Source organism: Neomonachus schauinslandi, chromosome 7 (assembly GCF_002201575.2).
Source record: "Neomonachus schauinslandi chromosome 7, ASM220157v2, whole genome shotgun sequence".
NCBI classification, from domain to species: Eukaryota; Metazoa; Chordata; class Mammalia; order Carnivora; family Phocidae; genus Neomonachus; species Neomonachus schauinslandi.
In genome coordinates, this window is record NC_058409.1 from 82,966,367 (window position 1) to 82,992,675 (window position 26,309).

Here is a 26,309-nt window from a genome sequence, read left to right on the forward strand (position 1 = left end):
AATTGGAACTTACACATCTGGAATCAGAGATAGTAAGTTCAGTATTTTCATATACTGATGCTTGCAATCAAATTATGGTTACATATTTTCATGTTGAAGTAAAAAATCCAATAAATGGACATACATTGCTTAAGGATATGAAACCTGTGATACAAAGGTAAAATAGTGAAACTTTTTGCAAAATGATCTTTAGAACTCTGATTTACTTGGTTCCTAATTGGACTCTAGTAGTCTGTGTAACACATGCCGTACTGAAGTCTAAAGACACACCCATAAAAATGCACACACACAAGAATTACTTATTTTGAACTTTGATGGACCTTTATGTAGCTAGAAGGAGGACACCATTGTGTCCTTTTTAGGATTTTTGTAAGTACTATTACATAGCTAGTTTTGAAACTTAAGTTTTAAAAGTAAAATAAAAATTTTTGTTTATTTTTACAGGATTTGAAACAAAACTCACAAGGTTCTCTACCACAAAAAACTGTAATAACACTGAGTGCAGAGCCAAGGTAAATACATAATTTCTCATACACTTTGCTACTGTTCTGACTTGACTTTTTTGCTTTTCATGTTTCTTTTCCCTAGCCAGGATATACTTTGAGGCAGTATTTTGTTTAATAAATTTATTAATTTAAAAAAATTTTTTGGGGTGCCTGGGTGGCTCAGTTGGTTAAGCGACTGCCTTCGGCTCAGGTCATGATCCTGGAGTCCCGGGATCGAGTCCCGCATCGGGCTCCCTGCTCGGTGGAGAGCCTGCTTCTGCCTCTCTCTCTGCCTGCCTCTCTGCCTACTTGTGCTTTCTCTCTGTGTGTCAAATAAATAAATAAAATCTTTAAAAAAAAAAAAAAAATTTTTTTTGAAGAAATGGATTTTTCTCCCATGACTGTCATGTTCAGTGTTAATAGTTAACACAGTGCTTGATACATTAATTGCTGAATGAACAATTATAACAATATTTTTTTACAGATATTTGGTATGGGATCATAAATATGATTTATGATTATGTTCTTTCTTAACGCTTTGTTAACTTATCTTCTTTTCATTGATCCCTGATCCCATTTTTAAAATGAAGGAAGAAACTTAATTATGAAAAGTTCCTACTATAAATTGTTTACTAGATAACTGTCATTGTGCTGGCCAGGCTGTCTCATTTTGGCATTGTAGATTTATGTTAAGGCAAATGGGAAGGGTGTTCAGTTGACCTGAAAATGGGGTGATTAATTGGTGGCTGCCTCTGATTTATAAAGAAATGTTTTGTGTTTTTATTGGTAATCATTTAACCAAGTCTTCTGTTTTAAATGACCAAATATCACTAGGTCAGTACCCACTATCCCCAGATACACACTATATTCTTATATAATACAACTTTTTGCTATCTAAATTGAGAAATTTAGTATGTACAAACTGTAGGATAAAAAAATAATTGTAAAGGATAATTCATGATTTTAGGTATTCTTTATTAGAATTATTTTAAAATAAATGGAATCAAAGTATTACAGAAAATTTACAATTGCTAATAAAATTGACATTTTGGTTACTCAGAAAATAAAGCCTTAGTTTGCTAAATCTCTTCAGGAAGTAGAGACTTAAAAATGTATACAGCTCATACCTTAGAACAAGACAGGTATTTTTTAGTAACACTAAAGTATCAACTAAAGTAATGGTAAAGAAATCCTACATTTCTTTCTTTTGGCCAGAAAAAGAAGGGATTAACTGGAAAAGACAGTTTAAGTCTCAACTTTGAAGTCCTGTTGCAGGCTTAACAGCTTTCAGGTTGCCAGGTCATAAGAGAGTAATGATACTCCCATTACAAAATGTTTTCTTTGTCTTAAAATATGTAATATTTTGATGTAGTTGAGGTTGTATGGCTGTTCCTTAAATATTTTGCCCCTAATAAACTCTGGTATTAGGCATAATCCCCCTTTTTCTATTTTGGTAGGGGAAGATCTTTGTTTCTGCTGACTGTAAGAATGCCTTATGCTTGCTATAAGTAATTTATGCCCCTTCCCCACCCCATTAGTCTTCCTCTGGGTGCATGGTAGGGTGGGTGGGATGGAGCCCTAATGGGTTACAAACCCTATGGCTTTTCTTCTTCCTCTACTGTCCTTGCTTTAGCCAGGAGTAAGTGGTATTTTAGCTCTACTTATGCTGGAGGAAGAAAGGAGATCCAGGTGTATTAACTAAGAAGAAATATATTTTGAGCTTTAATATTGAGGAGTTTTAATTATACATCAACGTAAATAGCATTTTTGAGACTATTAGTAAAATGATTGCTTTCTGATATTTCCTTTTAAACAGTTTGTATTTAAATAGTGTTCTTCATCTTAATATTACTCCTTCACAGTTCTTTTCTACCAAATGTCAGTGCTACTACTGTTTCCGTAGTTAGGTGAATTGGGAATACTTAGGATTGTCAAATTCTTATTTGTATCTTTATTATCTGTTTTGTACTTGAGGACCTCATGAATAGAACTACTTATACTTCTGGTTTTAAAATCTATATTTTACTTGTTAGCCACAAATAATCTGAGCTGATCTCTCAACAAAATCAGAGAAGAATGGAGGAATGACAGTGGCCTTTAAAATGGAATAATTTCATAGTTTTATTTAGCAGATACTGAAAGTGATATCATTGCACTTCTCAGTCTTGAAGTTGAAAGTTTCAGGAGTATGGTCATGAGTCTTTCTCATGTTCTTCATGAGTCCCTATATAATGATCTAAGGCTTAGCATTATTTTGGCGATAAGAATAATTCTTGTTTGAGCAACAGTTTATTAATCTAAATAAAACATGCATTCTCAGTGAGAGAGACATCCTCCTTAGGAGGGTAAAAATTGGTTCTTGGGGAGTTTGAAAAAAGTATTTTTTTAAATATATAAAGCATAAAAAGAGTACTCAATAGTACAATAACAGATATACTTTTAAGTGTTGTATTAAAATTGTATGGGGGGATGATTAACAAAAAATGTCTAAAGAGTCTTTAAGGAGTTATGTGAAAAGTCTGAGAAATACTGATCTAACTCACACAATTTCACAGCTATTTTTTTTTTAAGTTTTTATTTATTTGACAGAGAGAGACACAGCAAGACAGGGAACACAAGCAGAGGGAGTGGGAGAGGGAGAAGCAGGCCTCCCGCTGAGCAGGGAGCCCGATGTGGGGCTCGATCCCAGGACCCTGGGATCACGACCCAAGCCAAAGGCGGACGCTTAATGACTGAGCCAGCCAGGCGCCCCTAACTCACACAATTTCAATAATACATGTAAATGAATTTGATCATGCTATTTGGCAACATTAGTTATAGCTATAACCTAACATAAGTTAGTTTGGGAGTCTTTAAAAAGGAGTGGCTAATCTGCTCATGGGGATGTGGTACATATCTGTGAGCCTGATTGAGTTCACAGGGTTAGGTAAGCTCTATAGTATATGCATTCATAGTCTTTATGTGGAAAGAAGGTATAATTGAGAGTTAAAAGTTAGGGCACCCTGAACAAGTCATAAATTTTCTAGCCTTAAATAATCCTTGAATGTACCGAGGTGTTTCTTTTCCTCCAAGGAAACCAATTGTAAAAAAAACTGTAGTACAAAGATTTACAGGATTAGGGACGTGGAGGACATAGAGGATGGAAGGTAAACTCCTAGGACAGGCAGGGATTTCAGTCTTCTTTCAGTGTTTGGTACTTGAGGCAGGATGGAAGCAAATATCACCGCAGCACAGGCCTCCAAATCATGTGTTTTGACAACGTGTGAAGGAACTTTTTTTTTTAATGTGGATAATTTGAAATGCCACGGAGTATACAACTAAAATTGCACTGAGATAACTTCTGTAAATCTGAAAATTTAATTTTTCAAGTAGAAAACTTTTAGTTTGAGAGCAATTTATTCAAACCCATTACAAATTTACCATTAAGTGCTTTTAATGTTTAACAAGGCGTTTATTGATAAGGGATTTTTGGCCAGAAAAAAGAAGGGATTAACTTGAAATGAAACCACCAACCATGTGGAGACACAAAAGAAGTCCTTGTTTTCGGGGCTTAGGTGACTTTAGAGTATCAAACAGATATTAAAAGTACTCAGTTCCAGAAAAGGCACTCAGTACCTCCATTGTCATGTGCTTGTTGTAATGGTTCTCCCTGGATGGCTGCCCAGCACCTCTAATTTAATTTCCTCTTGTTTTCTCCATGTGTGCTTTCTTTTTGGATCCTAATCTTTATTAATAGCATCATTCTCTTTTTGGTTGTCTAGGTGCTGAAAAATAGTCTTTATATGGAAAGCAGGTACAATTAAGAGTTAAAAGTTAGGACACCCTGAACAAGTCATAAATTTTCTAACCTCTAGAACCCACTTTGACTTCTACCTTTTCTTGTTCTTTTAAGTTTCATCAGCTGGAAAGTGTTTTGGATTTTCCCCTCTGCTCACCTCTGACATTCTTCGTCTCCTGTCTTCCTATTTTCCGGTTTTAAGGCCTCTATTATGATTTTTTTTTTAAATGTTTTACTTGAACTACTGCAATGACTTCCTGCTCTTCTGTCTTCAGTTTCTCTCTGCCCCTAATTTATTGCATGTAGTTGTCACAGGAATCTACCCATAGTGGAACGCAAGAAAGACACCTGGATGGAAGCAGCAAGGCTTCTAGGACCTAGCCTCAGAACTCCTAGAAGGTCCTTTCCACTACATTCTTAGTGAAGCAAGTCACTAGCGTCAGCCAAGATTCAGGGGGAGGGAATTATTCTCCATTACTTGAAAGGAATGATGGCAGTCATCTTTGGAGACAGTCTACCACAGTTTATCCACTGGCCACTACAATTCACATACAATTCACCATGTGCACAATATTCCACCTCCTCCCACGATGCCAAAGTGCCATCCCATTATGGTACTGGCCCCAAATTTTCATCTAAATCAGGTCCAAAATGACTCAATCATGTAACTGGGAATTGATGTTTTCTTATTTCTCTCAGTATAATAATTATTTGAAGTTAATTCTGCTAGACTGTAAACTCCTTGACGGTAGGAACTATTTCTTTTATTTATTTCTCCCACCATGCCTGTGGAATTACAGTCAAAATAGTAAGAATTGAATAAAGACTTGTTGAAATACAATTAATTACTGACTGAAGAGACTATTAAACTTTAGACACCAGATATGCCTAGACATTCTATGTGAAAATGTGGTATCCTGGTATATCTTCTCTCCAAATAGTTCTTTCATCTAGTATTTGGAGTTCAGATGCCAGAGGGCTTCTGAATACACTAAATAATACTACAAGCAAAAATAAATAACAACTCAAAGCTTTGAATTTGCTCAACATTTGGACAACTGTTCATTGGAGATTTTAGAGTTTCATACCATGGGGCCTGAAAAATTTTAGGTTGCCCCTCAGCATCATTGCATTCTTACAGAATTACCTTTGTTGAGATTGCTTTCTTGAAGGCTCTTTAGAATGGGTGGGTTCAAAAGATACTCCCAAATATCTAAATGAGTTGACCTGATCAGATGACTTTTTTTCTTTTTTAGATTTTATTTAAATTGAAGTTAGTTAACATACAGTTTATTATTAGTTTCAGGGGTAGTATTTAGTGATTGATCAGTTGCCTATAACACCCAGTGCTCATTACATCAAGTGCCCTCTTTAATGCCCATCACACAGTTACCCCATCCCCCCAACGTCCCCTCCAGCAACCCTCAGTTTGTTCCCGGTAGTTAAGCATCTCTTGTGACTTGCCTCCTTTTCTGTTTTTATCTTATTTTATTTTTCCTTCCCTTCCCCTATGTTCATCAGTTTTGTTTCTTAAATTCTAGATATTAGTGAAATCATGGTATTTGTCTTTCTCTGACTAACTTATTTCACTTAGCGTAATACACTCTAGTTCCATCCACATTGTTGCAAATGGCAAGATTTCATTCTTTTTGATGGCTGAGTAATATTCCACTGTGTGTGTATGTATGTATATATACATACACATCTTCTTTATTCATTCATCAGTGAGTGGACATTGGGGCTCTTTCCATGTTTTGGGTACTGTGGACATTGCTGATCAGATCAGTTTTTACACACAAGACTTTCTGTTGTTGCTGACTTAGAGTATTTGCCTGATTCTGCATTTTGTGTTTGTAATGTTGTTATCACAAACCATTCTTCTCACAGTAATTATCTATTAGTGTAATGGAATTCAAGACTTTAAATCATTTTTTCATCTGTTACCATATCATCAGTGTATTTTTAGACCAAATCACACTGTATCTAATCTTCCTACCAGTTGTTTAAACGTAAGTTTTAAATGAAGTAACCAAATTCACAGCCGTACAGTTATTGTTTGGAGTGGAATTTCTAGGGAAATAGAATTCTCACCATTCAGATTCTGGCAGTGTTATTTATTATAATATAGACCTGGTAGAGTCATTTATAGCTCAAGAACTGAGCTGAGATTCCGCTACTTGAACGAAAGTGGTTCTAATCTGAGCACGTGGCGTCTCCTGAGAGAGCTGTGAACGTCACGATGCACCTTACTTTGTACCTGGTGGTTTTTCTTGGGGGAGCTGGAACAGTGTTAGCAGTGATAACTGTGATGAGTAGTGTAAGAACTGTGCTTTATTGCTCATGGATCGTAACAGTGTGAGCTCAAATCTTGTCATGCACTAGAAAACTAGTACAGAAATGTCTTCACATTAGTTAGCAGAAAAACAAATGTACAAAGTCACAGAGATTGAGGGTTTCTGTCCTTGATAATGAAGGGCTGCCTTTTAACATTATCCCAAGGGAATTTAAAGTAATAATAGAATACATGATTTGACTAGGATTTGACACTCTGGATCCTCTGCAGGTGCTGTTATTATGAGAGACTTTAGAACTTTTCTTTTAATGGGGCAATTGTTAACTGAGAGTACTGGAGACTCTTAAAAATAAAAAACTGAGTTGTAGTCTAGTAGAGGTCTGTCTGGTTATTAATAGCATAGTCTATTTAAGAGTTAATGCTCATTACTGGTTTTGAAGGCGTTCCTAAACTCTCCTCTGAGGTGCTTTTTTGTTTAAATATGTCTTGCTTCTGAAAGGTGTTTGTGTGTTTTCATCTATGTTGCATCTGAGTTACATTTTATTCATTTTGACTTGTTTCAAGATATAGATTGACCGGTTCTCCAATTATCCAGAAACACGTTTCAGCCTGTGTGTAATGTGGGATATTTTTAGAAAGGATGTCTGACCCAAAAGACTTGAGTAGAATATAGTACATTACTTTAAGTAACCAAAAACTTCCTAGGGAGTTGAAGATACTTTCAACATGATATATTAGTTAATTTTATGTTATAACTAGTTTTAGAGCAATCATGTCTGGATCACAACATCAAATAATCTTATCTGGTGTTTGCCATTCTAAATCAGTCATTCGCAGGCTTGTCTTTTGCCTGACTTTTTTCAAGGAGATATAAAGGTCTCTGGGGGAGAGAATAGAAAAGGCCCTACCTTTCCCACAACAGTCTCCCTACCCTTAACATTTCTGTTTATTTTATGATATCAGAAATGATGAGTATTAATTCCAGAAATACTGTTTCAGCCTTACATTGACTTAGATGAATAACACCTATTCTATGAAAAAACAAAAAAGTTGACACTTTGTTTTATGTGATGGCAGACGAGGGACTCTGAGACTGACTCTCTCAATTTCCTATTAAAACTCATGAAAACAAAGATGATGATCAACAGTCAGAGGAACACCAAACCTTGGTTTGACAGTCAACCTATTGCCACAATTTAAGATATCCACAAACTATAAAGTTGATCAACTGGACTGGAAAATACAATTACTCACTGACCAGTGGTAAACAGTTAGAAGTAATAGCTACATTGCAGGTCTCTAGAAGCAGGTGTGGAGATTGATTCCTTTTCCTTTTTATAATGTCTACCCCCAAAGCTTTGAAATTTGTGTACCTACCACCTAGAACAGAGAACTAATATTTTAATACAGGGACGGGGCTACTTTTTGAGGCTGTTAAGGAGATAAAGTAACTATTCTTTTCATTCTCTCTTCCTAAGATTTCTGTTAACCAATCTCCATTTAATTGGCCAACTAGATCAACTGATTCACTTCATTCCTTTTCTGTGCCCATGATAGCCTGACCTTGTCCCTAACAGGCCACTAGGTAGGGAAACTGGTACAATTCTCTCCCTCTGGTCTTTCCATTGAATTGTATGATTATCATGAAACAATTATTTATTCCCAGATCAGTTGTTCTTGTTATTTTTCTTGCACAATTTGATTAATTTTTATTGAACTGATGAATTATACAAAAAGATTGGTTTTTTTTAAATGAAGTTGGGTTCTTTAGAAATTTTCAACAAATGTGAGTCACTGGTGAGATGCCTAAAAAAAATTGGGAAGAAGTCATAAAGATGTAGAAGCAGTCTGTAGTCATATGGCTTAATATTTTTTCAAGTGGTGAAATTCTTGGTCTGCTTTAGAAAAACCTAATCTGGAAACCATACATGATTAATCACATGCATGGTTATGCAGAAAATATGACACAGGACTCCAGTTAGTGGTCCCATAGTTAAACCAGAAGCTTTGCTCTTAATATCAGTAGATTAGGAAATGTTATATACATAAGTATATATAAAACATATATGAAAACATGAATTATTAAGTCATATGTGTGTAACTTAAAATTGTACTACCTAAACTTTAACTTTCAAGTCAACTTTATCTCTTCCAGTTAATAGGTCTATTGCCAGCCTTAATCACACTTAAAAGAGGGCTTCCGTTGTGTCTGTATTTCACAACCAATTTGGAGACTGAATCTGACAGAAATAAAATAGGCAGGTGCAGCCACTCTGGAAAACAGTATGGAGGTTTTTCAAAAAGTTGAAAATAGAGCTACCTTACGACCCAGCAATTGCACTACTGGGTATTTACCCCAAAGATACAAATGAGGTGATCCGAAGGGGTACATGCACCCCAATGTTTATAGCAGCAGTGTCCACAATAGCCAAACTGTGGAAAGAGCCAAGATGTCCATCAATAGATGAATGGTTAAAGAAGAAATGGTATATATATATATGTGTGTGTATATATATATATACACACACACATACACACACACACAATGGAATATTATGCAGCCATCAAAAAAAAAATATCTTGCCATTTGCAACGACGTGGATGGAACCAGAGGGTATTATGCTAAGCGAAATAAGTCAGTCAGAGAAAGACATGTATCATATGATCTCACTGATAGGAATTCTTAATCTCAGGAAACAAACTGAGGGTTGCTGGAGTGGTGAGGGGTGGGAGGTCTGGGGTGGCTGGGTGATAGACATTGTGGAGGGTATGTGCTATGGTGAGCGCTGTGAATTGTGTAAGACTGTTGAATCACAGACCTGTACCTCTGGAACACATAATACATTATATGTTAAAAAAAAAGAGAGAAAAGATAGTAGGAAGGGAAAAATGAAGCGGGGGGGGAACCGGAGGGGGAGATGAACCATGAGAGACTATGGGCTCTGAGAAACAAACTGAGGGTTCTAGAGGGGAGGGGGGTGGGAGAATGGGTTAGCCTGGTGATGGGTATTAAAGAGGGCACGTACTGAATGGAGCACTGGGTGTTAATACGCAAATAATGAATCATGGAACGCTACATCAAAAACTAATGATGTAATGTATGGTGATTAACATTACATAATGAAATAAAATTTAAAAAAAAAAGAAATAAAATAGGCAGAAACAAGTGGGGAACTGATGGTAGAACACTGACCTAGGGAAGTATCCGTTCAAGGAAATTACTATTGACAGTGGCATGGGCCAGAAGGATACCCATGATAGTCTTTGCTGAAGAAAGAATCCCTCCATTTGTTCACCAGAGTTGGCATAAAACAGTGAATATACAGGCATAGCCACCTTGGATGGTAGCCCTTTGGACCTTTGCAGTCAGGCTGGCTCTATGCATGTGGATTTACATTCCTTATTATATATTTTATATATTATATAACTTACTCTTCTCCATCACTGCATTTTTCTTCCCCTCCTTTAGGCATTATTAACAAACTGGTTATTTAATTTATTTATTTCTTGCTGTCTATCTCCCTTGCTAAAATATTAGCTCCATACCTTGCTTTTGAATCCCCTGGCAAATCCCTTGCTTTTGAATCCCTTGCCAAATACTTGTCAAATAAACTAACTCTAGGTAAGAGAGGGGCTTTAATGCCAAAATAAAGACCAAGAGTACCTTTAGCATACACAGGATCTGGATGTCTGCTTCTGTGAGGGTAAGTAAAGGGAAAGTTATCCTAGCAAACCTTTGCAAAGGCTCTACAGAACGACAGAAAGTAGCGCTACATGAAGACTCAGAAGAACAATTTACCTTTTAAAATGATTTATTACAGAGACCAGGAAAACATTACAAAAAAACCTCTTTGGAGTTCTCAGAAAATTTGAGTCATGATCTCTAAGAAATCTGAAACGGGAAACAAAGAGCCGAGATGAAAAACTGGTGAGATGATACGGGGGAGGGACAAAAGGGAAGGTTATTGGTGGGGGCGCGATGAGCGAACATCTTTACAAGTGATACTGAAGAGTGAGGCCGACATTGTGAAAGAGTGTCCAGTGACACGAAAGAAAAAAACCCATGAGATGCTTTGCAAGAATGCAGAGAAAAGGAAGAGGAGTGGAAACAACGGGAGAGAAGATGATTGGTATGCAGGACAAGATTTTAACAAAAGACAGTGATTTTCTTCAGGAGAAAAAAATGGAGCAGAGACAATGATCAAAGATAGAACTGATGAAAAGTTTTCTGAGCTGAGAAGGTCTGACTTTATAGATAAAAGGGTTAAGTTCTGGGTAATACAAATGAAAAGAGGGTCACTCCTGTTATGTCTTGGTAACTTAGTCCAATTAAAAGGAAAGGGACATATTGTAGAAGTACCCAAGCAGAAAGATATATACTGTGTAATATGGAACAAAAGCTAAACAGACTTAGGTTTCTTCTCTGTAATGAGAAGACTATAGAGTTTTTAAATCGTTTTATACTCACAGTTATCTTTTATATGTGAAAGCAACAAAAAAGACATTTTCAAATATGAAAACACAAAATGAACCATGGGTACTCTTCTTTTTGAATATTTTCTTGATAAAGTCAACTCAGCTGACTAATATTTGAATCAAAAGTAAGAAGGCATTGAAAATAATGAGACATCGTGAAATGCAGATCATGACTGGAAATTTGGTTACCGGAACCGAAGCTAGGTATGTACTGTAGAAAAAGCTACAGGAATATAGATCTGTGGCTTCAGATTATGTTAACATCTAAAAGAGGTAGAGAGTCAAGAGCATATAAGAGATCTTAAATAAGTAATTGTTTTGCCTCAGGAAGATTTAAAAGATAAAAGCTCCTGGTGAGAGTGATATTTCCTACTCAATTGCCTTCATTTATTGTCCATGTACTGGTGACTCACCACATCCATATCTCTTCTGAGAAAAGTTTGCCAAGTTCTGCCCACAGGCCAGATAGGTAGCTCCATCGGGATGGTCCACCTGTACCTCCATTTCAGTGCGTATAAAACTGAACTCCTGGGGCGCCTGGGTGCCTCAGTCATTAAGCGTCTGCCTTGGGCTCAGGTCATGATCCCAAGGTCCTGGGATCAAGCCCCACATTGGGCTCCCTGCTCAGCAGGAAGCCTGCTTCTCCCTCTCCCTCTCCCTCTGCTTGTGTGTATGTGCGTGTGCTCTCTCTCTGTCAAATAAATAAAATCTTTTTAAAAAAAATTTTTTTAGGGCGCCTGGGTGGCTCAGACGGTTAAGCGTCTGCCTTCGGCTCAGGTCATGATCCCAGAGTCCTGGGATCGAGTCCCTCATCGGGCTCCCTGCTCCTTGGGAGCCTGCTTCTCCCTCTGCTTCTCTCTCTCTCTCTCTCTCTCTCTGTCTCTCATGAATAAATAAATAAAATCTTTAAAAAAAAAAAAAATTTTTTTAAATTAAAAATAAAACCGGATTCCTACTCTCTACTCAAACATTCTGTGGTCCCGAGCTCCTTAATAAAATTTCAGCAGCATCATCCAGTTACCTGGGCCTCAATTTTTGAGTGATCATGTATTCCAGTTTTTCATTAGTGTCCCCTTCAGTCCCTGCTCATCTTTGTCTCTTCTCTTTCACTTTCTCCTTGTACCCAAACAAATACCAGGTCTTTTCATTCTACTTCCTAAACGTATCACAGTTTTGTCCGCTTCTCCTTAACTTCAGTACCAGTGCCCTCCTTTAGGTTGCTACTGTCTCTCCCCTGAGTGATGGCGACACTCCTGTAACAGGTGTCCCTCCCTCATACATTTGTTGGAGGAATTAAATAAGGTTACGTATATGAATTTTATAGTGTAGAATCTGGTACTTAGTAGGCATTTAACAGATACTAGCCATGATGTTTCAGCTGCTCAAAACTCTTCTTTTCTCCACTGCCCTAAGGATAAACTTATAGACTCTTTAACTTGAATTATGTGTCTACATTTTGGTTTCTCTAGCATCATCTTTCACATTACCTCAGCCTGCACTCTGTGTTTCAGCCCTTCAATTATCAATTCTCTTAACATACCATGTTCTCTTACTTCTAGACCTTTGCTGCCTGGAAACAAAACAAAAACCCCCTCCCAGCACATCCCCAGGCGCGCGCGTGCGCGCGCACACACACACACACACACACTCTCTCTCTCTCTCTCTCTCTCTCTCTCTCTCTCTTTGCCTGATTGACCCCTGGTTATCTTTTAGGATTCAGCTTAAGTGTTACATTCTCTGGAAACTTTTTCCAGTATACTTGAGTCATATTAGGTGTCATTCTTGTATGCTCCCATGGGACTGTGTGTTTAACCACTGTTGTCCCACATAGCACATGTATAATATTCCTGTGAAGATGCTTGCTATAAACCCCGTGAAGGCATAGGTTGGGTCTTATTCATCATTTTTACATGACACCTAGGAGTCTGTCTAGAAAGTAACCCAGTAATATGTGCCAGGAGCGTTCAAATTAGGCATTGCACTGGAAGAAATCTGTCCTGTGTAGAGATGAAGAGAACTGTGGGCAAAATCTTTCTCTCAGCTTTATCATCTGAAAAAATACTTTAAAAGACTTAAATGTTCAATAATAACCATCGAGGAATTGGTCAAATAAACTATGTTCATAAAATTCTATATAACGTTAAAGAAGATGCCTGTGCTAGCATGTATTTTGTAATAAAGAGCATAGGATTGGTAAATTCTGAGGCTTAGCTTAAGTTTTTATGAAATCTGCCCTTCACATTCCATGGAGAAAATAAAGAAGACTCGCCTGAATTAAAGAAGTTATGAATGGTTGAATGAAATAAGAAGTACTTGGTATACAAGAGATGTTTGCTGATTGATCATTAAAAATTGTGGTAGAGAAGGTGACAATTATGAGAAGTTACGTGTAGTAATTGATAGGCAGTTAAGGACAGATTTAAAACTAAGCATCCCTCTGAGGAAAAGTATGTTTGTAGTGATCAATCTTTATGGGAAAATTTTTGCTTTAGGAGAATCATCTTGCATTCAGTATTACCTTCTTTTAAGATCAATAGGAGTTTTGGGTACTTCAGTATAATTTGCTGTGGGTATAGTGTTTTCACTTCAGATTGCATTCAACTGCATGTAACAAAAAGCGTGCTACATTGGCTTCCCAAGAAACCGAGTTTCAAAGTAGTAGGTAGTCCAGGCCTTGTGATGTGTTCCATGAGGTCATGAAAGGACCAGGCCCCTTTTACCTCTCAGCTCTGCATTAGCCTGTGGTGGTTCTCATGGTTTCAAGATTGTGCCTGGTTCTCCAGACATTGCATTGTGTTCCAGCCAGGAAGGGGTAGGAGGAGCAAAGGATGAAAGTTATGCCACTTGAGTCTGCTGACTTTTATTAAATTGAGGATATAATAATTTTCTGGGAAGCTCCACTTGCTGAATTCCAATTATATTTCATTGGCCAGAACTGTGTCACGTAGCCACCTCAAGCATGGAGAATCAAGGGCTTTTTTTTTTTTTTTTTTTTTTAAAGCTACGATTACCGTCTTCCTGAGTAAAATTGAGTTTCTGTCAGGAAAGGAGAATATGGGAATGGCTATTGGGTAGGCAACTAGCATTATCTACTCATTAGGTTCATTAACTAGACGACTCAGGCCAGCTACCATATTTTCTGATCATGGACTACTCTTCCCTGCCCTCTTCCTCTCAGACTGGAGTTGTATTCTGCACACTGTGGAAACAGGTCTGTGCTGAATAAATCAGTCCTGGATGCTAGAAGCTTCTTAAAATCTTGTTCTCAAGACTCTCCTACCAGTCAGGTAGTAAAATCATATCTAACACAATTATTAAAGAAACAGATTTTCCATTTATTCTAAAACCAAAACATAATTAGATATTGTAAAATTAAGAATTGGGATAGAGATAAAGTAAAAGCATATATGTCCTGTTGGGATTTGGGGTATTCATATATAAAGAAAAGAGAATATTCTTAAATGTTTACTGTTTCTTAGTGACCTATTTAGGGTCATGTTAAAAGATACTTATTCCTTGGTTCAGATAGCCATTCAGTGACAGATTTATTTTGTGTTCCTGCCTTTGTCGCACTGTGCTGGGATATGTTCATGTTCTCCTTCCCCTTTCATTTCTTTTTTTGTTTTTTGTTTTTTTCTTTTTCTTTCTTGTTCAGAACCACAGATAGGGTGTCTTCTATAAGTAGTCTATGCCTTGGACTGCTTGTATAGCCTACCTTTAAATAAAATCCTCAATCCTTTACCTGAAATCGTTCGTGAATTCAGAATTTTTATTTTCTAGGAACGTAATATGCATATATGGCATATTATTACATAAATATTTCAGTCTGGGACAGGGCTCATTAAATAATTTAAAATTTCTGAATATTAAGATCAAGTGGATTAAATAATTTTATGTGGCTTCATGTCAGTTCAGTTTAGGTTTTGCCACCAAATGAGTTTTGAAAAAACCTGATTTTCAGAATTTTTCAGATTTTGCAGATAGAGACTGTAGAACTATATAATAAAGGTTTGGAAGAATTATGAAATAATTAGTTTAAAGTAATTAGCAAATTCCCTAATAAAGGCACAGTACAGGAGAAAGCACCATAACTTCTCACTTGCATTAGATTGTTACTGGCATCATGCTTAAGTGCCTCAACTTTTCCTCTTTGTCCAGCTTCCCATCCCTTCCAAAAATTGAAAAATGTCTGTCTTTCAAGAAATTTTTGCAAGTCAAGTGGTGCTGACTTTTCACCCTCTTTACCACATTCCCAAAGCACAGAGGTATTTAAGTGCTAACTTTTCTTCTTTATAAGAGTCCTTTCCTTGATTCTGCTTGTCTACTAGTGTTCTAGCTTCTTGAATATTCATTAGGCTTCCTCGTTATCAGAATTAAAAAAGAAATTCTTATTCCTTTCTTGCACCTCCTGAAAAAATACTTTTTATAGTTTTGTGTTAGGCAGTTTAAAGTTTATGATAGGCAGCTTTAAATAATATAACTATATTAATTATATATACATTTTTACTGTCACTTAGAAGTTTGAAGAAAATATTTATCAGTAGGCTACCATCATTCTCACATACTGATTTCTGAAAGATTTACAACGTGGTCAGAGTTTGTCTCCTTAGTGCTTTCAGGGCATGATATCTTAAATCATTCTTTTCATCAATTTTATGTGAACTTGAAAAGAATCTTCCTTCCCAGGCCCTTATAATTAGTCTACTGTGATTTTGTTCTAGGTACAAAATTATTTTAGATTTTATTAGCTTTAGATTTTATCTGTGGAAGTGGCTGAACAGACTGCATTTAAAATGATAGTTTTAAGTTTTATTTCTTGAAAAGCAATGGCAAAGTAGTTATGTGTTCAGTGAACACCTGCTAAATTGCCTGGTTAGTCTGTGTTTTAATTGCCTTTTTATTGTTTATACTTTAAATCAAACTTTCTTAACTAGCTGTGTGGTTCTAGTTTGTTGTCAGATTATTATACAATGAATTAAGTTTATACAAGGTGTTTTAGTTGTGTGGTTTGTCTAATGAAATCAAAGCGATTTTGTTTGTTGCTTCCAACATCTTGCAATTACCTCATCAAGGATCATAATTGGGAGAGTGCAGAAGATGGAGAGGAAAAATGTGTGCCCTCTGTGTGTTGGATCATGATGAGATATTTTGTTACACTGTGAAGGCAGAGTTAGCATGGGGACTACCAACTGTAATCTGGGAAGGATTATAATCATTTCCAGTTATGATACTTGGAAATGCATAACTTGGTAGAACCTAAGAAAAACTTGGGAAAGGAGATGAGATAGTGGCAAAGAAAAGCTGACATTAGTTTTGGTGTATCTGCCAGGTAATGCAAATCTTGAATGATTCTCTTCTGTTATTGCTGTAGTGCCAAAGGTTTTCCCCCTGTTAGTGTAATGCACCATGAAAGAGATAAAGTAAATATCTGGACTACGAGTCATTTTTAAAAGTGATTTGTATTAGGGTTGGGCGGGGGGGAAGTGATGATTAAATGAGAGTCCTTAGCTGTTTTGTTTTGTTTTGTTTTCTGGTTTCTTGCACACTCAGTCCTCTGTTCTCTCTCTTCTTTCCTCCCCGTGTCCATCATGTCTTCTGAAATTGCTGAGACAGAGCTAATTAACTCAAAGCAGTTCACAGCATAGACTGAAGTGATATGGCGTATTTCAAAGTCTTCTATTCTTCTGAACCAGATTTTTTTTCCTTCTAAATGCAGATTAATAAAGCGTGCACTACAAGAGGAACAAGGAAAAGGATTTTAGTGAAGGTATCCCGATCCTGAAAAAGTCAGGAAGGGCTTCAAGCCCATCTTGGACTTCAGAACACTTCACAACTTTGTGGTAAAAGAAAAATTTTAAATAGAGCCTTTGGACTTATTTATTTCATCCTTATTTGGAGAGCAGCATTATTTTATTATTTTATTTTAGGCAAGAATATTTTATGTGAAATTAGGCTACTTTTCAAAGTAAAACATACCTGGGTTTTAGGGTTTTTTTGTAGGTGCTTAAAATATACTCAAAGTATTATAGGTAGTTGGATGGCTTGTGTGTTTTTCTTCAAATCGTGTTCTTTATCCCTTGTGACATTGTGTTTGCCTTCACTGTAAGTGATGTTTTCTCTAGTGTTTTGTATCTTCTTCAGTTGGTTCATTGGATTGTAGAGTAGAATGTCTTTCCCAGGACCAATATTTTGTCTAAAAGTGTTTTGAAAATAGAAAGTGGTTTGTGTTTTGTTGTTTTCATCATTTTACCTCTTATATGATGGCTCACTTGCATGGAGAGACATAGCACCAATATAAAGTTGTTTTTTTTTTTTCTTTTCACCTGAAAAACCTTACACAGGATAGATTTCTTTTGTTGACAAAGATCTACAAAGGGAATACAAACATATTTGCCATGTCTGTCTTTAGTAACAAAACAACTTTATTTTACTGCATTAACTTTTAAGGTCTTTTTATTCATGAAAATCAGCCTGTTTATGTACTACGTGTTCCTCCAAAGTTACAGCGTTATAGTTATTGGAGAAATGAAATTTTCTCCCAGTAGATGAAAATTACATTTTGATTGAACATCATTCCTTATGCAGTCACCCATAAATATAATGCCTTCTGCTGTCTTTTCAGAAAAATGGCTACAGATGTGATTTCTGAATTGACAAGAAAATAGAACATCTTAATGTTTTAGGTAAAGCAGATGGTATTTTTGTTTTAGGCAAAACTCTCTCATAGTGAAAGCAACTTAATTGGTGACAAGACTCTTAGGGTCAGCCAAATTATGTATAGCTTTTGTATCTGTTTCTTATTATTGCTTTAGTACCAAAGGTCTTAGAATAGTTGGAAAGGAGTATTTATCCTTCTTATTGCTGTTTTCTCTTATGCCCTTAAAATAGATGTAAGGTTTTTCAGGCCTGTTTTATTTATAAAAGTTGTAAAATTGCATGTTGATTCTACTTTGGTTATATTTTGGCTTTTAGAAGTGCTTTCCCCATTCCTGAAATATGTAGTTGTACTTTTGACAGTTAACGCCTTATAATATTGAGTTGTAGCTATAACGAGTATTTGCAGCAATAAATTCTGATAACATTTATATACTATTTCGTTTCCATACCATTGAGCTTTGGGCAGATTTCATGGTCAGGTGCCTAAAAAGAGCACAGTATTGTGAAAGGAGCTCTGGACTGAGAGTCAGGGCCTCATTCTAGTCCCACCTCTGGCACTAACTAGCGTCATTTTTTTGAAACCTAATTCAATTTGCTACACGTGCTGGGAGAGAGGGATCCGAAGTAGGTGATAACTAGAGTTGCATCTAGCTAACAGTGGTTTTCTTGTCTGTTAACACATAAATCGTATACAAAGCATTCATTTGGATAAACACTACGAAAGGAAGTTTTTACGTAGAAAACTCAGCTGTGGAAATTAAGCCAGCTTGTCCAATAACTGGGACATAGGAAACTATTTTCCAGAATAACACCACAATTGCAAAATGGAGACTTACTATAGCAATTCCTTCCTACCACCTCTTATAAAAAGTTAAAACTTACTGAAAGAACAGCTTGTGTTGTCATTACAGCAGCTCAGGAAGGTAGCCTCGATTTCATCTCAGAGATACTCCCTTAAACCGCAGTCCTGCCATTGGAGGTGATTAGAAGGTTTCCGAGTGAAGGCTCTTTATGGGGTGAATACAGAGCACTCTGATGAAGCAGCAGACCGAGAGCCTTGGGGACATGGGGACTCTGATGGGACTCTGAGTGCTGCGGATGGCCCATCTACTTCTAGCGCATACACTGGAGGAAAATAGGACCACCCTCCTTACCTGCAAGGTTCGGTTCCTTGGAGCCTGACTGCTTGAATTTAAATCCTGGCTCTCTCACTTAAGTGGCTCTGTGTCCGTGAGCAGGATACTGAACCACTCTACACATCTGTAGATAGGTATGATTCAGGATGTCACAAGTTAGTTGTGAAACTGAGCGGAGTTAATTCAAGTGAAGTACATCCTGAATGCTAGGCAGTGTTCCAAAGGCAAATTAAGTGCAGCTGCTGGTGTAGTTGGTATTGTTGTTATTACCATTTTGGCTGAAAAACTCTATACCACCTGCTGAGTCAAATTTACTCTGAGTTAAAAATAGCAAAATTATTTCTTTATGGTAAAGTGCTATTTATGAATTACTGCGTTGTCTATTAATATTATAAACAAGCATAATTCTCTACTCAAAGTAATATTTTCTAACAGACAGCTTTCTAGAATACTTAACAATCACATACTTTTCATCTAGACCAAGAACTCGGATTAGAAATATTTTTTTTTTTTTTAAAGATTTTATTTATTTATTTGACAGAGAGAGATAGCGAGAGCAGGAACACAAGCAGGGGGAGTGGGAGAGCGAGAAGCAGGCTTCCCGCCGAGCAGGGAGCCCGATGTGGGACTCGATCCCAGGACCCCGGGATCATGACCTGAGCTGAAGGCAGACGCCCAACGACTGAGCCACCCAGGCGCCCCTCGGATTAGAAATATTTTGTGGAATCCTTGGATTTGAGATAGAAGGTATTCTCAGAAATTAAATACTTAGTTGACAATAGCAATTTTAGGTCCCACTACCATACCGTTTCATGAAGGGCAGCTTCACATTTGGATTGGAGCACATATGCAGTGCATTTGTGCACTTTGCTTTTGAATCTTGCAGAAATGACTGTTCATAGGATGATAGATTCGTAATATTTTTGTCCCATAAATTTTAAGAAATATATTTCCTATAGTTAATTTAAGAAATTAACTATAGGAAAAAAATGCTGAAATAATATGTTAGGAAGATCAGGTAACATTTATCCCCTACTTGTATTCAAATATAATCCTAATTTTCATTGTAGAGAAAAAGAGTGTTCTGTTCCTTACTGTTCAATTTTTTTGCCTCTTAGATGAGACCATATTTGCTACTTAATCAACTGGAAGCTTTCAGAAAACATCATTTTTTATTTTTCCCCTTACAAATATAAATTCCATTGTCTGGTAATTGAAGAGAAGCAAGACTGTTATTATACAGTTTCTGGAGAAACTTTAATGGGGAAACAGTTAAATATTTGCCTACTTAAGAAGGCCTCTTTTATAAAAATAGAAAGGTTTTTAAACTGGGAGGCCTTGGAAAGTATATGAAAAATCTTGTGCATGTGTGCATGTCTCCAGGGAATGCAGTCTGTGTGAGGTAGTCAAAGATTAGAAAATAAACAGAATTTTAAAAGGCTAGGAATAACCACCTTAGTCACTGTAAGGGACTGTCAGTCATTTGCTTTTCACAAAGTACAGGTTCAGGGTTTTCGTTGTTTTCTTTGTAGTGTTTGCTGTGAGCACCTGCGCTGAGACAGTGGGGTTGGGGCACATCAGGCCTGGTGGTCCATGGATGAGGAAGTGGGAAGGCATCCTCCCTGGGAGGGAGGGTCAGACAGCTGGATACACTTTATTTCAGTCTTTGCCTGGGCCCAGGTCCAAGGACCCCAAGTTTTTCTCATTCATCTTTGCCCCTCTCCACCCAGCCCTCAAGATTTTCTTGTATGCATTTGGTGGTAAAAAGTCTTTGTGCTACAAAACCACAGCTTAGCCCTCATTTTCAAGAGGAATAGTATAACCTGATGTGTTAGTCTCCTCCTGCTGCTGTAACAAATTAGCACAAAGTTAGTCTCTTAAAAAAGCACACATTTATTGTTTTACAATGTTGGCGATCAGAAGTCCGAAGTCAGCTTCACAGGCCTAATGGGTTGGCAGGGCTGGTTCCTTCTGGCGGCTCTGAAGGGAGAGTCTGTTTCTTTGCCTTCTTCATCTTCTAGAGGCCACCTGCATTCCCTGGCCTGGGGCCCCTTCCCACATATTCCAACCTCTTGCTTCTGTTGTCATGTGGCCTTCTTCTCAGTTGGACCTTCCTATATCTCTCTTATAAGGACCCCTGTGATTATATTGGACTCAACTGGATAATCTAGGAAATCTCATCATCCCAAGATCTTTAATTTAATTGCATCTGCAAAGTCTTTTGCCATATAAGTTACTCATAGGCTCTGGGGATTAGGATGTGGACATCTTGGGGGAGGGGGGAATGGTAAAGTATTCTGTCTGCCATACCTTGAAACCTGATTTTTGTATTTCCAATGGATAAGTAGTTCCTGAATTTGGGATAATTAATTAAAAAGCATCAGGATAAATCTGTGTAGATGTTCCTCAGGCACCTCAAATTCAAGAAGTCTAAACCTGAATTTATCACCTTCATCTTAAAACTTCCTCCCACTACCCATCCTTAGGTGTTCAATCCTGGTTATTGGCACTACTATCATGTCTATCCCCCCCTAACTAGAAACCAGGAGCTGTAGATTTTTTTTTTCTTCTCGTTTTACTCGGCCTTCTCCAAGGAATCCAAAAAATCCTACTGATAAGATATCCTGCCTGTTTCTCAGATTTGTCCCTCTTTTTGTATTTCTACCACTCCTGTAACTTAGGTCTTCACCTTTCCTGCCTGGGTTATTATAGCTACTTGCTTGGTCTTCTGCTTTTAATCCTGACTCCTTAAATTCTTCCTCTACCTAGCAACAGGAAATATCTATTCAAAATGAATCTGACCATGTTAAACCTTCCAGTCACTCCCTGTAACTTATATAATAGGGTCTGTGCTCCTTATAATGATTTAAAGACACCCATTCCTCACTATGACTTGAGATTTAGCTCCCTTTCTAGCTCATATATTGGTGCTTTAGAGGTTCACTTTACTGTGTAGATTTTAGTGGTATTGGATGGCTTGTATGTCCTGAAAATAACATCCTTTTTCTTGTCTCTGTGCTTTTATTCTGATAGTCAAACTACCTAGAGTATATTTCCCTATTTTCCTTTACCTGGCTATCCCTCCCTGCCCTACTTTTTAAAAAGTTGCTTGTTTTTGTTGTTGTCATATTTTCTGATTACTTTAAAAATATGTACTTTTTGTAGAAGAGGGTTTTACATCCAGAAGTATTAAAAAGTAGTTGCAGAATATTCACTCATAATACCAGAATCTAGAGGAAGTACCCTGTTAATAGTTTAACTTCTCTTCTGCTGAATGTACTCTGTTGTTAAATATATCTGCAGAATTCTTAGTTTCAAATATTTCTCCTTAGAGAATTTCATTCTGTTTAATTTTAATATATTAAGTTTCTGTGGTGAAACTGTTCATCCTTTCACCTACTTACGAAAAGTCTTATCAGTTAAACTCCAGTATCTGGAGCATGTGTAGTTCTCATTCTTTTGTCTTTTTCTCCTTGGTGTTTAATCATGAGGCTCTGTCTTTTGGGATGTCTCGAAATTTTGTATTAAGTGGTAGACATTGTGTATGAAATTTATGTAGTCTCCAGAAAATATTTTCTTCTGGAAAGCGTTCAGTCTTCCTCTAATCAAGCGCTGTGCTAAACTGAGGCTAATTCATGTCTTGTTCATCTAGCTCTCCAAGTTTTCAGCTAATAGTCTTGTATATTCTGTGGGCCCTACTCCCTGGTAGGTTCTGAAATGTCATGAGGGGGCATGTGTGTGGCTCAGTTGGTTGAGTGTCTGACTCTTGGTTTCGGCTCATGATCTCAGGGATGGAGTGCCACGTTGGCCTCTGCCCTCAGAGGGGAGTCTGCTTGAGATTCTCTCTCCCTCTCCTTCTGCCCCTTCCCCCCCCACTCTCTCTCTCTCTCTTTCAAATAAGTAAATCAATCTTTACATAAAATATCATGAGATGTCTCTGCTCTACTTTTCATCAGCTTTCTGTTGAGGGTTTAAGCTTCCCTTTCTGTACAGCAGCCCAGTATTTGCCATGTGTACTGATGAGAAAGCTACATTTATACTTGAAGCGTCCTGAGTCCTCACCAAATGCTTTTCAGCCACTCTGCTCCCACAGTGACCCTCCTCTAGGCTTTGCATGGAACTCAGCCATTCTCAGGCTGAGAATTGGCATGCCTCAGGGTAAAATGGCTAGAGAAGAAAGCTCACGTCTCTGAAGTTCTTTGCACCCCTTGGCAGTGTTCTCTGTTGCCTGCAGACAATTACCGCATCTCTCTGGGTTTTCTAGTTGACCGGTAGAAGTGGAGCTCTTGCCTGTCAGCTCCTCCGTCTCTCTGAGAGCCGTGTCTCCTAGAAGCTGAATCAGCCCTGATTTTTCAACTTCAGTCTGACAGTTGAAAAAGGTTCACTTTCTCTACTTGGGCGTTTATGTTTCTATTGATTTCTAAGAGCACTTTACGAATTTCCCAAATTTGATTTTCTTTTCTTTTTGGATTCTTTAACCTTATTTTTAAGGTAGAAAATGCTTAAGCTTTTGTTACCAATTCTGCTAGCCTTTCACTTCGCTATTTTTGTACCGTTATGGTTAGAGAGACCTTTGTGCCACAGAGGACATATTTATCTTTTTCTACTAATCTTGTATCATTTTTAATGTTTCTACATTTTTTTAATCTAGAATCAATGTTGGCATATTGTTTTAATGTGTCTGTTTAACCATTTGTCTTGCCTGTCTATTATTATAGATATAGAATTGTTTTTTGCTCTTTGTCCCAACAAAAGGATTTCAGTGAGATTTTGATTAGCATTGCGTAAGATTCATGAATTAATTTTGGGATAGTTGGGGTTTTTTGGCAGTCTTTTATTTTTCTCTCCTAGGCAAGTATGTCTCTCCGTTTATTCATTTTTATGTCTCCCAATAAAGTTTTGTCATATATACAGTCATTTTGTGTAAAATTAATTTCCTATTTTGAATACTCTCCTGATTCTTAATCATCCTGCCACCTTTTTGTGTGCGTCACAAGATGCTCTCTGCGTACCTTTGTCTTATTACCTACCCTATTGTATTGAACTTAACAGTTTCCGTCTCTCTCTTCTAGATTATAGGTGCTTCCATGACAGGGACTATGTAATCACAGTCATAAGTTTGTAACTATACAAAACAGGTATCCTTCTCTCTGTCCTTTTATTCTTTTTAAATTATTCATACACCATGTGGTTACTTTGTACATGTGTGTATTATATGCACCTGTGTGTTTATTTCCCCCCTCCCATGTTATCTGAACTCTTGTTTCAAGGAATCTTTGTTATCACATACATAGTTTAGTTGATTTCTGTCATTTAGATTTTTATATGCCTTACACAGAAAAGCATTTAAGGCAGCTCAGTGACCTGGGTTAATTAAAACATTCACTCCACCATCCAGTGTGATTCATGTACCAGAGTCCCTGGTCAGGACGCCAGGAGGATTTTGTGAGGAAAAGGAGAGATTTAATTGCTCTTGGGATTCTACTTTGTGTCAGGCCTGAGCTATGTGATTTTCCAAACATTTTATCATTTAACTCCAATAAGAGTCTTATCTCCTGATTTTATAGATGAGGATATTAAGGCTTGGAGAAATGAAATACCTTGCCCAAAGCCTCTCAAATTCTAAGGCCCGTTGTGGGGTTTTCAGCTTGAATTTGTTCGATTCCAGAACCCAGGAATCACAGAACTCTGTGATTTTTGAGACCTGTCATATGTCAAAATGGCTTTTTGTTTTTAATATCTTGATTCTTTTCCCCTTAGTGACTACCATTGTAAGCATTATGTTTTAAATAGAGAAAACTAGGTGGACTATATCAGAAAGACTTCAAGTCTAGAAACTGAAATTTTTATAAACATATAAATCTATATATTTCCACATTCAGAAAATTCTCTAAGTTTACTACTTTTCTTTAGATTATGCTCCACTGATGAGGCTACTTAGGGAAGATGAATATATTCTTATTTGAAATGAATTTTTTTACTATGCTGTCATTGATTAAGAATCAGACACACTGAGCTCTAGTCTGCTTTATTCTTTTTTTTTTTTTAAAGATTTTATTTATTTATTTAACAGAGAGAGACATAGCGAGAGCAGGAACACAAGAAGGGGGAGTGGGAGAGGGAGAAGCAGGCTTCCCGCAGAGCGGGAAGCCCGATGTGGGACTCGATCCCAGGACCCTGGGACCATGATCTGAGCCGAAGGCAGACGCTTAACGACTGAGCCACCCAGGCGCCCTAGTCTGCTTTATTCTTAACTTTCTCTGTGATCTTGGATCTGTCATTTCTCCTGTCTTTGGAAAGGGGTTAATTATATAGCTTGTCGACCTTAAAAGCATTTTTTTGTGGAATTAAAATTATCAAAATGAAAATGATCTGATAAAATTATAAAGCCCCATACCAGTAGGCATATTTATAAATGATACATTCTCCTAGTGGGATTTTTGTGCATTACTCATTTATCAACTGTTTGTTGAACGTTATTCCGTGTCAGGTACTACACTAGGCACATGAAGTTACAATGATTTTTCATATGACCTGGTGTTTGCTTACTTGATTTTAAACTGCACTTAAAGGGGACTTGCAGATACTTCTCATTTTTATCTCCCGTACACAGTCTTAAATATATGTAATGCTTTTTAAATGTTTTCCTTGAATAGTGTTTTGTTTACCTCATGTCGTGAGGTCATAAGATCAGCTCCTTAGTATATATTGCAAGATTTTTTCTGTTCCAGTGTTCCAGTTTATAAATTTTCTTTTACAAATATAATATATTGAAATGCAAATAGCTTTCTGTGAATCCCAAAGAAAGAGGCTCCATGAGGATCTTTGGCATCAGTGAGGAAAGAAAATTCTCCACATATGAATTTGGAACTAAGGAAATTTCTACAGGAAAGCCCAGTTGTCAAAAAGGTACTTAATGAGCTTGACCTGTGAGTAAAATGATTAAGAAGATGGCCAAGGGGGTAAGGTCAAGTTCAAAGCCTTATTATGGCACTTTTTTGCTGGGCGAGTCTTACCTGCATACCTAACCTCAGTTTCCTACCTGTTCAGTGGGAAAGATGAAAGGCTGTACCTTATAAGTTGCCTGTACAGGCCCAAGGGCTGGGCTGCACAGACAGGAAGCATGCTAAGTGATAACTCCAACGTCACTCTGACCATGAGGCATACTCCTTCCACTCTGCCCTTCATCCAGTCCTAGAAGGAGGTCCATGTGCTCCTAGACTCTTGTTCAGAGTTGGCACGAATTAGATTTGCCTTAAAGAGAGAGTGCCACAGTCATCTTTTTTAACATGGCATGAATCATTTCTACAAAAGGGATGAAGGAATTCTAAATATACTCATCCTCGATAGAGTCTTCAAGGACAGAACCACATTTATGATGGAATTCTAGTTCTTCCATAAAATGATTCCCAATTTGTCATAAAGCATGTAGATGTCCTTTCATTCTTCTCTCAGAGTAGATCATAGTCTGTCACCTAATTTGA

General features: G+C 37.2%; 1 protein-coding gene across 1 annotated transcript in view; it reads left to right on the plus strand.

Moving 5' to 3' along the window:
- The window catches only part of MAN2A1 (mannosidase alpha class 2A member 1), a 166,283-nt gene that overhangs the window by 91,294 nt on the left and 48,680 nt on the right, over positions 1-26,309 (plus strand). The window contains exon 12 of the mRNA XM_021701469.1: positions 445-512. Within this exon, the coding sequence (XP_021557144.1) occupies positions 445-512 (68 nt within the window). The remainder of the gene's footprint in view (positions 1-444; positions 513-26,309) is intronic.